The sequence below is a fragment of the Ambystoma mexicanum genome, chromosome 1q, assembly GCF_040938575.1.
Source record: "Ambystoma mexicanum isolate Mex_15411 chromosome 1q, UKY_AmexF1_1, whole genome shotgun sequence".
Lineage (NCBI taxonomy): Eukaryota > Metazoa > Chordata > Amphibia > Caudata > Ambystomatidae > Ambystoma > Ambystoma mexicanum.
Genome location: NC_090922.1, coordinates 517,213,529 through 517,228,356, shown reverse-complemented (window position 1 = coordinate 517,228,356; position 14,828 = coordinate 517,213,529). Strand labels below are relative to the sequence as shown.

Sequence of the window (14,828 nt, the reverse complement as noted above, 5' to 3'; positions counted from 1 at the left end):
GCAAAAGCTTTCGATAAAACCGCTTTGGTGGCTGCAGAGCAGCGTTCTTCGAGGGCTAACACTTCCTTCCATCGTGCGGTCCATTTGGCTTCCAAGAACATTTGGAAACACCCATCAGCGGCTGAGCTATCCTGTCAATTTTTGCAGTTTCAAGGACACAGGAACAACTGCTTCCGTGATCATGCAAATGTGCTCTTCCGCCAACAGATCTTCTCGTTCCTGTCGGGTGCCAGGACAAGTTATCCTTGGGATTGTCACCTCTGGAACAATATGCCAGGGTCACATCTTACCCCTGCAGCTGCAGGAGCCATTTCTCTATGCAGGCCGGTGGACGCAGCACCACTCCAGACATAATGGGTAACAGAGATTCCTTGTTGGTTGCAACAGATACCAGCTTTCCATACACATATACATAATGATGACGGTAATCGAGAGAATTGCCAAGACCTCCTGATCAATCTGGCAGTACCTTTGTTTTACCCCCGATAGTAACCTGCTTGCATATGCAATGGGTAGCAACTCCCTGTTGTGGTCCTTCTCTAATGACAATCATCATCTGATGCGCCGGTTCAAAGAAAGCCATGGTGGCATGTTCTGCCATTGCTGTCTTAATGTTGTGGAAAGCCGTTTCTTCTAGCGCTGTCCATTTCCACGTTGAATCATGATGGTGGGTTTGTGTAGACGTTCTGACTGCATCATAGATTTTTGATAAACCTCCTGCAAGATGTGATCATATCAAAGAAGCATAAGACTTCAAAGTCATTCTGGGGTGCAGGAGCCCCGCAAGTGTCTTGGACCTTGCTTGCATCAGTGGACAGGCCTTCGATACCTGGATAATGTATGCAAATAAATTCCAACCTCAAGTACAGGAATTAATATTTTTCCTTATGGAGGGTTACACCTTTCTCCTATCAGGCCAGCACATTGGCCAGGTGATCCATGTGCTCCGACTACATGGAAGCATATAACCAGGTTATCATCACTGATATCAGGCACACCCTGGAGGCCTTCCAACACAATCCTGGTTGTCTGCTGGAAGACCTAGGCCACCAAGAAAATCCCTAAACTCAGTACTGATAAAGGCCTTTATGGCTGGTGAATGTGATGATATATTGAGAGTCAGCATCCAGCACTAATAGTAATATCCGCCCTTGAGATGCAGCTTCAAGGAAAATCCTGCACCCAAAATGAGCTATGTTTGCCCTACCTTTCCTTGAAGTGGTCCGATTTCTGGGTTTCTGCGGCAGAAGTTGTGACTTACATACGCTGGCAAAATAATTGGGCTTTCCACATCCACATCATTCAAAGTTCTGCCCTTTTGCTGGACAGGGTCTTGCATGTGGCAAAGTACCACCACAGTAGTTGCAGCTGCTGGCTGATCCCACCCTTGTTTTTGGCCTGGCTTGTTTATTTACGTCATTGGATTTCGCCGCTCACGTCTTCTTTGGTCATGGAATGGAGTGTTGTGTCCATGTGGGTAGCACGCACCTCATCTTCATCATTGAGTAGCATGCAGGTGAACGCCAATTGGGCATGAAAAGCATCCAGTGCCTCATCCTCTTTCTGTTTTGTCATTCCTTAACACAAATCCTACATAATCTGTATTGACCATGGGGCTGAAATACTATGTTAATGCAGTCTTGGTATCATCTATCTGTCGTCAGGGAGAGAGTTTTGAAAATCGTGCGTGCCTCTGGGCCAGCTGCATACAGCAAAGAGGAGTGTATGGCCACGCCGCCATCTTCTCTTATGGCTGCAAAGTAAATCTCTAGTCTCTGAGGAGCATATGGCCATGCCGGCATCTTCTCTTATGGCTGTAAAGTACATCTCTAGTCTCTGAGGAGCATATGGCCATGCCGGCATCTTCTCTTATGGCTGTAAAGTAAATCTCTAGTCTCTGAGGAGCATATGGCCATGCCGCCATCTTCTCTTATGGCTGCAAAGTAAATCTCTAGTCTCTGAGGAGCATATGGCCATGCCGGCATCTTCTCTTATGGCTGTAAAGTACATCTCTAGTCTCTGAGGAGCGTATGGCCATGCCGGCATCTTCTCTTATGGCTGTAAAGTACATCTCTAGTCTCTGCGGAGCGTATGGCCATGCCTTCATCTTCTCTTATGGCTGTAAAATACATCTCTAGTCTCTGCACCTACAGCAACCATCATGGTGCTGGACTTGATATAGCCCCGGTGATGTCAAACGCTGCCAGTGAGGCTAGGCCCACTGATTGTCTGCGACCTGCCACACCCTCCTCTGCATGCAATGCACACTGGGTATGGTGCTCATTTCGTGTATCAGAATAGTCACCCTGACAGTAAAATGTGTGCAAAGCATGAGATATGCATGCAGCTTTGGACTGTTTCATTGCTTGAGTTTGGGCTATGCTAGTGACCAAAAGACGACTTTTAGATGTGGTTTAGGAAGTCGTTGCGTACCGCTGCAAGCATTGAGACTCCAAATGCACAAAGAGAATCGCGGGAGTCAGTGGCAGAGAGCTTCCTCAACTTGGGGGTTTAGGCTAGAAACTGCTGTGACCTGGCCCTTTTAGTCTTGCTAGTATATTCATGTCATTGAGCCTCATTCTAAGTTTGCCGGTCTGGAAACAACGGTCCCAGTATGCGAACCTGTGTTGCTCTGTGTTGTCCTGCTTTCATGAGGAGCGTGTTGCCCCTGAGCTGTCCTCCCGAGAATTTAAATCACTACACTGTATCGAACCGTTACATCACATGCTCAATAAAACACAGGAGACAAACTGTAGATGATAATCGTCAAATGTTATGTGTACAGGCAGGTGTTGTATGCGTCTTATTTATTCGCTCAAAAAGAAGAAAACGATTCATAAAAATAGTGTTGCTTCACTGGAGGTTACCAAAGCGCCGCCTACGAGCAAAACCCAAAAGACAATATGAATGTTGATGTGTTTGCAGGGTGTGGGTGGAACCAAGGAATGGGGGTTGTAAAGAAGAGCAGAGGGTGGGGGTGTCAGAGCAAGAGCCAGATGGCAAGGCCGAAGCAGGAAGCCTGCCCAAGCTGCACCTTTCTACACACAGGTCCAAACAGCGCAAGTGCAGTGAGGCTCGTCTCCTGTTTATTCAAAATAGCACGATTCGATGTTTGCGCATAACGGCCCCCAAGGTGGTTGGTGGGTGAGGTAGCGTCTTTTGCTCTGTACGGTCTCCAGCCCTGCACCGTTGGAAAGAACCCAGGCAGCACATACCGGGGCAGCCTATCAGCATACAGGACAGCAAAGAAGAGTGCGATGCCCCTTTGCCAACCGCTGCCCACCCTGTGGCTTCTGATCTTAATGATCCACCTACCAGGTAGGCTCTGAAGAGTGTACCCCCGGGTGGCAGAAGGAACTGCACGTACAGGGGTGGACTGGCCTACTGGGTACTCCGGAGATTTCCCGGTGGGTCTCTAAACCAGGGGCCGCTTCTGTGTGGGGGCACTGGTTTACTGCGCCTACTATCCTCTATCTCAGTCACCAAACCCCTTTCCTCTCCATCCCAACATAGTTTGGAAGCAAAGAATTTAGCATAAAACGTACAGTATATTCTTTCCTTAGTGTATGTGGTCACAACAATGTGCTTTAAAATTCACTATTTGGACTTTAAAAAACTTTCTTGGACAGAGATGTCCCAAGCTCTGTTTAGTGGGGTTTGCCTTTTCGTGCGGTGTAATCTAATGACACTTTGAAAAACATTTCCAGGGCCAGATTTTGTTCCCAGTCCATCAATGAGCATTCAAGATAATCCAGCAGGTTAATGTGCCTGCTGCAGTGATCTAAATGCAACCTGCACTTGAAAGAAATTGCGAGCAGAACCTCGGATTGGCCGGCGGTGGTGGGGGGGGTGAGAGGTCAACTGTCAATCTACAGGTGGCAGAGACCTCTGTGTAAAATGCTGAGCAGGTCAATATTGGTGATTGACAATGCACCCAGCACGATTAAAAGCATCTTGAGAATGCCCTGGGTGAAAGAGGGAAAGTGAGCGCATGGGTTGGGAAGAGTGAGATTATTTCTAAAGCTCTCAATTCAAGACTTTGATAATACTAATGATTGTTTGAATATTATAATATGTTTAGTGTTTAATATGTTTTGATTTGTATAATCGATATTCATCATGTTTTATAAGAGACATTGACAAATAACCTTAATGCGATTAGTGAAATGAAAGGAGATGGAAACTGTAAATAACCCAAACATGATTTTTATTTATGTAATACAATCTTTTTAAAATTATTGTAAAGGTTTTTTTTTTTTTTAAACCAAACACAATAAAAAAAAAGAAGCTCTCAATAGTTGTATACAACATCCTATGAGGCCATGAGGTATACAGGCGACATACATTAAATGTATACTATAGCAAGTGTTACCAAGCACACTGAAACTACAACCTTCGGTATGCAGCACAATGTGAAACATCAAATACTATTATTATTCAAAGGAAATGGGCTTCAGCCATAAATGATTATATGTAGCGCTTGCAGGAGTGTTGCAGCACTATAGACAGTCCTCATTTACGTTAGCAATGTGAAGTGATCTTGCAGTAGTCACTGTTTAAGGTTCTATGTGTGCAGAAGTTCTGGTTTCATCATGCCCCAGTGACCTGTGGGTAATCTTACATTCATTCCAGCCAATATCTGTAAAATATCTTAGCACTTAATGAGCCATAAATTGAAATTCCAATATGGTAGCTCAGTGGGTTTTAGTATATGTAACTGAGATCAGAAGGTGGAGAGGTTGTACAGTGTTCACTCAAAGGCTTTTATTTATGTACCTCATTCTCGACCTGTATCCCTCTCTTCTATTCAATTACTGGCCACTCAGCGTAATCTTCATTACTCCAAGTTCAGATCTTCCTCGTCACCAGTGCTTAGTTTGTGGGGTTGTTTGCAACGGCTCAGCCCCGGCACTTATTGTCTCTGGCTCACTTTAATTATGAAGTGATGATAGCCAGAGCATCCATTGACCCCCCCCAATGAGCAGGTGCGAGCTGCAGTGTAACCCCAAATATGTCGACACTGTGGGGAGCAGGTATGGGTGGAGGCAGCAGTGATGGGGAACTGCCCACCCGCAGTGTCACACGAGTGCTAGAAAATATTTGGATACTGGCACTTATTTTTTTCCTTATTTTATTTGTTTTATTGTAATTAGTCAAATGCCATTTTACAAATGTTAATTACACTAGATATTTCATTACTTATAACAACACCAAACACACTGGGGTGTAGCAAAATTAGCCAACTAACATATACACTTGTAACAAAAAACGATATATAACAAAACAAGCTAATCGTCAACCAAACAACTGACAAAGTATACATAAATGTTACTACCCTATGAGGAACTGAACAGAATTCAAATGCATACTGGCAAACCATACGTATACATTAAAACATTGTAATGAGGAATTTAAATAAACTAACTTCATGTGCACAATTACGTTGACAGTACAGGCTCAGGTTACATCGCTTACATGATTGACTATCATGGTGCCATTCAATTTAAAGCTCAGCATCAAAAGTTCTAACATCAGAATGATTTAACCACAATAGAAAGGCGCTTCACAACCACATACTAGACCAGGGGTGAAGTCCTAAAAACTAAAGTGGGCGGACTCATCAACAAACGCAATGGGATGTGACGTCGCCAGAAATTAGCATATCAATGTGAAATATGCACATTTCATTAAATTGGCTTTGCATAACCACCCAAATTGAACAGGACGAATGGCAATTGCCTTTCATAAAATCAATACACACACAACCAAGACAGGATATTTTCTTCGAATAGCGTTTTTGAAAACTTTAAAAGGTGTGCATGTTTTAAACTCCAAGAACCAATACAAATGTTTTACCTGGGACTTACAGTACCGAAATGGGATATTTCACCTTTAGTTGTTTCTTATTTTTGATCAGGTTGTATAGTGTATTGGTGAAGTGTCCAGCCTACAAATCTGCAGACTGTGGTTTGATCCCAGAGGTCGGCTTAAATTCATAAACTCAAAGAGGACATTCAATGTTTCACATTGCTGGGGTGGACTGAGTCCACCCTCTGAATTAAGTGGGTGGACTCTGTTCCCCCGCCCACCCTGCGTGTACCCTCGACTTGAGCCCTGTTCCAGACCGTTAACAGTACCAAGTGGACTGAGTGTGTGGGGAGTTTAAGCAATATATCCAAAACTCGTTCGACTTAATAGAGTCATAGGCCCTCATTCTGACTCAGGCGTTAAGGGGTTTACGGCGCCGACCCTTAACGCCTGATTACAAGGTTCCCTTTGCGGGATGGCTTTTAACGGCTGCTTTTTTGCAGCCGTTAAAAGCCATGCCGCAAAGGGACCTTGGCGATAATTGCGGCACCGTAATTATCGCCTTTCCCCATTCCCATTATGCCCTATGGGGCGAAAATGGGAATGGGGAAGGGTAAAATGGGAAATGGGGATTTACCGTCCCACTCACCTTGGAATGGGGCGGTAAATCCGCCAACCACCATGGCGTAAACGTAGTTTACGCCATGGTGGTAAGGGTACGACCCAGGCGGTAACTTACCGCCTGGGTCGTAATGAGGGCCATAGTCGGGAACCATATTTTCAAAAGTGCACATATACACAGTGTTCAGACTGGATCACTCAGTGTTTAGATGTTTCCATAATACCATGACACCTGCATATGCGACACACTGGTTGATCCACTGCCAGATTCATAAGAGCACGCAGAACCGACAATATGGGCAACTGGTTAATACGTAAACATAGCATCAGTCTATGCACGTCTGGTCTAGGACTCAGTGTCCGCTGAAGTTACGTTTTTTTTATACCTATGAGCTGTACATTTGAGGCTTTTTAGTGTAGAGATATGCTCGTAATTTCTGTTCCAGTCAGCAAGCTCAGATTTGATTGTATCAGAGTTTATCCCGCTGCGTTTGTTTCCATGATGACTACTGAGGTTATTTATTCAGTCATTGGGAGAGTTTATGGCTGCATTTCAATGACCGTAGGAACGGCCAGTAGGGCTGAGGAAGTCATTCACAGCTTTCATGATGTACACTCTGACGTTCCTTAAAGGAATACCATTTAGTTGGGTTAAGTTGACATTTTCTTAGCTGTGTACCTGGGGTCTAGGGGGTCAGGAGGTACATAAGATATGTCTACAGTAAGAGGCCTATCGTCTAAACATTTGTTGCCACTAGTGCGTCTCATCACTTGCGCCCAAAAGAGAAGTGCCCTGTTCACAAAGTTGCATTGAAAGTATGCATCGCAGAGGTACACATTCAGATGCCCCTTTCTATTTATGCATACATAAGGGGGCACATTTTGAATGTGTCCCAAATTCAGAAACAGAATGCGCATCAAAATGCGCAGAAAAAAACTTTGCTTGTACCACCATGGAATAGGCATAGAGGAAATGCAATGTGTGGACGTGCCATTTCTGACCTGTTTGTGCATTTTATTTTTAAGTGTGGAACAAACACGCATGAACCGCTGCTGTCACGCTTAAATTACTATCCCTCAAACAAGGAGCAAAATGTTTTTCTTTTTTACACGTTTCACTGCGTTTAGCCCTTCAAGGTCCTGTCATGATGAAATGTGCTCCCAGAGAGGTGTGTTGGCAGTGACAGAACGCTGTTTTGGGTGTTGGGATATGATGCACTTTCCAATAAGACTGAAGAATCCATTTTGCAGTGTCTCTCTGGTCCCTTTCTAGCTCAGGGTCTCAGTGTTTTCCTTTCTTGTGACACAGCTAAAATGAATGGAGCAGGGCAAACGGCCATGCTTTATTCATCCCGGTTTTAAGCATAGCATAGCCAAATGCCCGCCTCCGCCGAGAGCGGAATGGCCATCTGCAACATCACGTGTCCCTACATTGTGGAACCGGCAGGTGAAACCAGCCCCACATGAAGGCCAAACACTAAGGCCTCCCTCCATCTCTGTCTGGCCCTACACAGGCCTGGAAGGCCATGCCCCTCTATCAATTTACCGGGTCCGGCCGCCTTCATTTGCTCCACAGCGCTCCCTAGACCCAGCATCCAATCCAAGTGTTCTGTAGGTAAGATCAACAATGCATGGCATCATGTTGATCGCTTTCATATTCTGCCGCCGACCAATCTACCATTGCTCTCACGCTGCTGCCTCTGCACTTCACCTTTCCAGACTCACAGCGCTTCCTCAACTAGTATCTTGTCTCTGGGTCCCTCGGCTACTGTGTTGTCGTCACATGCACCCTTTCCTTGCTGGGACCCCTCACTAAAATGTTATCTTGGTCTTGAACCCTGCACTCAGCTTAAATTGACTTCTCTGCCCCCTGACTGTTATGCTCACCTGATATCCACGGGGGCGCCACACGATACTGGATGGAGGTCTAAGTGCTATCCCGGACCCCCCTCTGCTTGGTTATGTGCCAGACGTTGGGTAGTGCCTATAACAGGAGAATGGAGGGTTAAGATACTGGTTCTGTGAGGGGTGGACTCCCACCTCCCTCTGGTGCAAATCCCCTCCCTTGGGGTTAATCCTCACCTTAGGTTTTTGTGCGTTGAACTCTCCGTCCTGCGTCTCTGTGCAGGGGCACGTGGTTGGTGCGGGCGTTCCGTGGACCTAGTTGCTTCACTGGTCCGTGTGCCCTTATGTCGGGTCCAGACCGGCTGTGACTCCGACTCTGCTTGCGGTCTTCCAGGTGAGTTATGTCTTTTCCGTCTTTATTCTGTCTCTTTCCTTCCCTCCGTTTTCTCTGTCTTCTCTGCGTCTTCCTCCACTACGCTGTTCCCTAACAAAGTCTCTTTTTGTTTTCACAGGGATGGTTGCGATCTCGAAGTTGCCACGTCGATGGCGAAGACCACAGTGAGTTATTGATGCGCGGAGCACTGCGCTGTTTATTGGTGTTAATTGCTAACCTGTGTTCTCTTTTCTTCTTTGTACAGGTTGCGGTGATGTTCTGGAGTGATGAGCGATTGAAGCTTTGCTTGCCCATGTAAGTGCTTTGTTAATGCTGACCTTGTTCCTTCTCCCTTGCAGGTTGCGGTGAAACCCGGAGATGGGCGAGGTAAGAGTAGTGCAGGGTGATCCAAAAACAACAGGGAGAGCTTATAAAGCTAAGGTGCACGGTACAACCGTGTTCGTCCTTTTAACCGTTAACAAAATCACATAGGGTAACACAAAAACAACGGTTTTGTAGGAAAAATGGTATTCAAGATGCATCAGATGTATGCCAAACAAATAAGTGAGTTAAAGTGCTCACACTCAATTCACATGAAAAGATGGGCCACCTGACGCGGCGTACCTAGCCCTAAGGAAGAACACCCTGACCCTGACGGGGTGCCTTTCCCTGGGTTACGCGTGATGTATCGCCTACTAAAAAGATATAGAGGAGAGTACTGTCCCTCAACCTTCTATACTGGTGGCGGTGTCTGGAAACAGACACGAGTAGTCCAACAGGGACATGTAAAAAGTGGTAGGCTTCAGCAGGTTAGGCAGCGTGCAACAAAACTGTATATTAGATCTTGAGGCTGCTAAAAAGTATGGATACAACCTGCAAGACAGGTCTACTGCTTATATTCCATCCAGAATGTATAGCTTTAATGATTCCCGTAGGTCATTGTGGTTGGAGTGTAAAACAGTACTGCTGGAGGCATCACTAGATAGTGTAATAAAAAACAAACCCAGCCTAAGGGCTGTAGGGCTAAAAAATGGCTCTTGTAAAAAGGTGTAGCTCGCTCTGTGAAGGTGAGTGTGCTACAGTAAGCAATTTTTCAAAGAATACAGTCTCTTGAGTTAGTGTGAAAGAGATCATAGGTAGGTCATGAGAGCCCTCATGACCGAAAGAGGTCGACCGGTTTCGATGGCATGGGAGATTCAAACCATCTTGTTCAGGACCGTGACTTGGAATGCAAACAAGTTTGCCAAATGTTCAGGTAGATGCTGAACAAGGGGATGCTGGTGTCTCCTCTTCGCCAAAACCTCTAGGCATAAGGTCTGTCTGGGAGGCGAGGGATGACACTGGTTTGTTTACAGCATCATGCTGGTGTGGAAGGGTCAAAAACCCGAACAATCGGGTGATAATGTATCTGTAGAGCTGTAACTGCTGGGCTCTGTAAAATCCGTGTGCTGTATCGAGCTGGTTCACCTTCACAGAGCGAGCTACACCTTTTTACAAGAGCCATTTTTTAGCCCTACAGCCCTTAGGCTGGGTTTGTTTTTTATTACACTATCTAGTGATGCCTCCAGCAGTACTGTTTTACACTCCAACCACAATGACCTACGGGAATCATTAAAGCTATACATTCTGGATGGAATATAAGCAGTAGACCTGTCTAGCAGGTTGTATCCATACTTTTTAGCAGCCTCAAGATCTAATATACAGTTTTGTTGCACGCTGCCTAACCTGCTGAAGCCTACCACTTTTTACATGTCCCTGTTGGACTACTCGTGTCTGTTTCCAGACACCGCCACCAGTATAGAAGGTTGAGGGACAGTACTCTCCTCTATATCTTTTTAGTAGGCGATACATCACGCATAACCCAGGGAAAGGCACCCCGTCAGGGTCAGGGTGTTCTTCCTTAGTGCAGGGTGATGCCAGGATTCACTGCTTGCCGAGGTAAGAATTGTTAGTAATGCTGTCCTTGTTGATGCGCGGAGCGCTGTGCGTTTATTGGTGTTCATTGCTAACCTGTGTTCTCTTCTCTTCTTTGTACAGGTTGCAGTGATGTTCTGGAGTGATGAGCGATTGAAGCGTTGCTTGCCCAGGTAAGTGCTTTGTTAATGCTGACCTTGTTCCTTCTCCCTTGCAGGTTGCACCGAACTCCAGAGATGGGCGAGGTAAGCGATGCGCAGGATGGATTCAAGACCGGTTACTTCACAGGTAAATGTTCTTGCTCGCTAATGCTGTTCTTGTTCTTCCAGGTTATTAATGGAATCCGGATCTAGGGCTTCAGGATCGGGCCGCCGGAGAAGCAGATGAGCAGGAGCTGGACATGGTGAGCGTTACGCTGCAGGAGTGCAGAATAACGCGAAGCGTGTTCTGCTGTTTGGGTGTGGTTTAAATAGCCCAGGTAATGTAGTTCCAGGCCAAGTAGTTCCAGCCCCAGCCACACCCAAAACACTAGACCACATGGCTTGGTTCTAAAGAACTGAGCTGTGTAATAGGCTTCCATGTTGGATTAAGGTCCAAAACTGGCATTTCTTTATTCCTGATAATGAGCCTGGCGCCAAGGGCGCCAGGACTGACTCCATGTATGTTTCTGATGGAGTTTTAAGGCCCTTGGGGCCAGTGTGAATGGCTTTAGCCCCACTGCTGCCAGGGGGCTGTTATACCTGAGGGGGTCAGGGGCATGGATCGTGACACTGACTTCTCCCCGAACTCTGTGTTTACATCACCGCATCCGCTTTATATTGTATTATGTGCCTTCTGGGTTATTCAAACTTAGGTCTGTTTTGTTTTATACATTTTGTACTTCTGCTTAAAAATTGAATCAGCTGTTGCTCGTTGTGATTGTACTATCGTATTCCTGGTGTAGCCCCTCCATACAATGAGGCTCGGCCAGTCTATGCACCCACTATATTGTGACTGTTCATCTGTATTTCTGGTGTAGCCCCCCCATACAATGAGGCGCGGCTCTGCCAGTCTATGCACCCACTTGATTGTGACTGTTCATCTGTATTCCGGGTGTAGCCCCCATACCATTAGGCGTGGCTCTGCCCGTCTATGCACCCACCTGATTGTGACTGCTCATCTGTATTCCTGGTGTAGCCCCCTGTACCATGAGGCGTGGCTCTGTCTGTTTATGCACCCACCTGATTGTGACTGATCATCTGTATTCCTGGTGTAGCCCCCTGTAGCATGAGGTGCGGCTCTGCCTGTTTATGCACCCACCTGATTGTGACTGTTCATCTGTATTCCTGGTGTAGCCCCCATACGATGAGGCGCGGCTCTGCCAGTCTATGCACACACTTGATTGTGACTGCTCATCTGTATTCCTGGTGTAGCCCCCTGTACCATGAGGTGCGGCTCTGCCTGTCTATGCACCCACCTGATTGTGACTGCTTATCTGTTGTATTCCTGGTGTAGCCCCCGTACAATGAGGTGCAGCTCTGCCAGGTTATGCATTTACCGGACTATGTTTGTATAATTTAAGACTGCCACCTCGCACTTTCTGTAACTAGCGCCCTGATGCCCAAGGGTTTGGTGTGCTGCTATAAATGTAAAAAAATAATAATAATTTAAATGATGTTTTCAAAGTCGAGTACCCCCCTATTTTCTCACTTTGGATACCAGTTTGTAATTGAAAAGGTGTTAATTACCAAATCTTCATACAAGTTACTTTTAACCTGCTTTCTTCGTACACAATTAGCACCCAACATGTGCAAGATTGGACAAAGAGGCAATATCTTGGCCTTAAGATATAACTCAACCCTTTGCCATTCCAGCTGGGAAGCCAATGATATTAGAGCCAGCTCCAGGCGCAAAGTTTCTATAGGGACTGAAGTTCTACGTTTCAGAAGCTTCCTCCACAACGCGCTCTCTATGTGATTCAACCATCTTAGATCTTTCATGGTCTGTGGCTCGAGGCCATTTAAGATTTCTGGGTAAAAACACTGTGTAGAGAGTATTAGTACCCCTTCCAGGGAATAACCTGCCATCTGAGGTGCAAAACGGCTAAAAAGGTGGTTCAGCAACGCGCCTTCCTCTTTTTAATGGAGACAATGTGAGGGTAGCTGCTGTCTGCGCTCATCTTGAGCCCGAGATCAGGATAGTGCTCAACATACTCAATGTCCCACAGGCTGGTAACAACTTTCACCCTGTTAATTTTCTTTCCTGCCACCAGCAATCTTTTTGTTTTGGCAATATTCACCACAAGATCATGCTCTCTGTCATACTCTGCCAGTTCCTCCAACATGGCTCTACATCGAGAGAGGGTGTCATTGACGATTACAAGGTCGTCAGCGTATAACAAACCAGCGATCTTAGTCCCTCCTATTGCTGGTGGACAGTTAGAGCTTTCCAACATTCTCTTCAGCAGATCTGCAACATAGAGGTTAAACAGCAGAGGAGCTAGAACACATCCTTGCCTGACTCCCCGGCTAAGTACCACTGGTGCAGTCACTCCCCCCGCGTTATCAAGACGCACTCTAGCACTCGTCTCCTCATGCAACTTCCTCAGCAGGGTCAGAAGCCAACCCAGACAGCCCAACAACTTCAACTTGTTCTAGATTCTATCTCTGTTTACTAAGTCGAAGGCCGAACTGAAATCTATAAACGCCACATAAAACACCGGAGCGTCCCTCTGAGAGGCTTCTATAATCAATCTGTCAAGCATATGAATATTATGCATAGTAGAGGAGCCTGGCCGAAAGCCTGTCTGCAGATCGTCCAAGATGTTTTTGGATTTAATCCATTCCTGGAGTTCTTTTAATACCAGGCACGAAAATAGCTTACCGGTCACGTCCAACATGGACAGCAGTCTGTAATGTCCTGGCTTGTTCCTGTCCCCCCTCTTATACACTGGGACAAGCACAGACTGCCTCTAAGTGGACGGGATGGGTTGCTCACCACACACTTCATCAAACAGTGCTTTAAAATAGGGAACCCACGCAGATGGGTTCTTTTTAAGAACCATATTGGCTAACCCCTTAGGCACCGGTGTCCTAGAGGAGGGTGTTGATGGCCACTAAGGTGTTAATTGATGTGCTAATCGGCCAATGTTCACCAAACCTTGGATCACCAAGGGTCAAGATAGATGGTACAGGCTTTTGATTATCACAAATGTTTGCCAGCCAAGCAGCCTCACTGATGGGATTTAGAATATGCTCCTCTCTGGGTCCTTTGGTGGCAGTTAGTAGCTGCCAGATGGTTCTTGGATTTCTACTATTCAGGGCACATATCAACCCCTGCCATTGCATGTTTAGAACAGAGTTGTTCTGATCTCGTAACCACCCACAACAGCTATTTTTGATCAATCTCATTCGGTGGACAAATTTGGGGGCAGGAGAAGCCCTCATTCTTAGCACACGCAATTTGCTACGCATAACGCACTTAGCAGCTCGAACTTGGACATCGAATGGGTTACTGTGAGCTTTACCTATGATTGTGGGGCGAGACGTGTTTACAGACGCTAACTTTGTCATGGATGTGCATCTCGTCCACAAGTAGAGAGGAGTATGTAGCCAAATGGCCCTTCCCAAGATGTTTACCCAGCGTGTAGCCCTCCCAATACGTGCACTGGGCCACCGAATGCAATTCCCAGAGTGACTAGTTACAATATACTTAATTGCAGATTGTTCAACATCGTGGACAGGGAAAGAGAGTGTGAAACTCAATGTAGAGTGATCACTATTGGCATATGGGGCTCAATGGGGATGAATTAATTCCGGTGCCCGTGAATGAGCAAATACCGGGTCCGGCTGGGCCATAATGACCCGGTAATTGCCCATTCGTTGGTGCCGGAAATACTGGTAGGCTGCCGCCAAACTTGTAATGAGGCCCATTGTCAAGGCAACAGGCATTGAAATCTCCACCTATTAGTATCATCTCATTTCCACCATCACTTCCCCAACCCACACATATATCATCAATAAAAGCAAAGATATCATCCGTGTAGTCACCGCTGGGTGGATCGCACACGTTTATCATGTTGGGGGTTTAATATTATTTCGACAGCCATAACTTTATCTTCAAGGGTGGTTGTGCTAAGCACTCGAGATCCCAAAGAGTGACGTACACAAACTAATAGGCCTCCAGGTCTTCCCAGGTCACCTTTTTTTGCCATTACTTGATGCAACACAAAACCTTCCAAGTACACTTTGTCAGTCAGACAAGTCTCTTGGCACATAAAAATATCAGG

The 14,828-nt window shown here is 46.0% G+C and overlaps 1 protein-coding gene across 1 annotated transcript in view; it reads left to right on the top strand.

Annotated features, from left to right (window-relative positions):
• Positions 1-3,032: 3,032 nt before the first annotated feature.
• CD79A (CD79a molecule) overlaps positions 3,033-14,828 on the top strand; it is a 172,268-nt gene continuing 160,472 nt past the window's right edge. Inside the window, exon 1 of the mRNA XM_069640912.1 lies at positions 3,033-3,318. Within this exon, the coding sequence (XP_069497013.1) occupies positions 3,258-3,318 (61 nt within the window). The 5' untranslated portion in view covers positions 3,033-3,257. The remainder of the gene's footprint in view (positions 3,319-14,828) is intronic.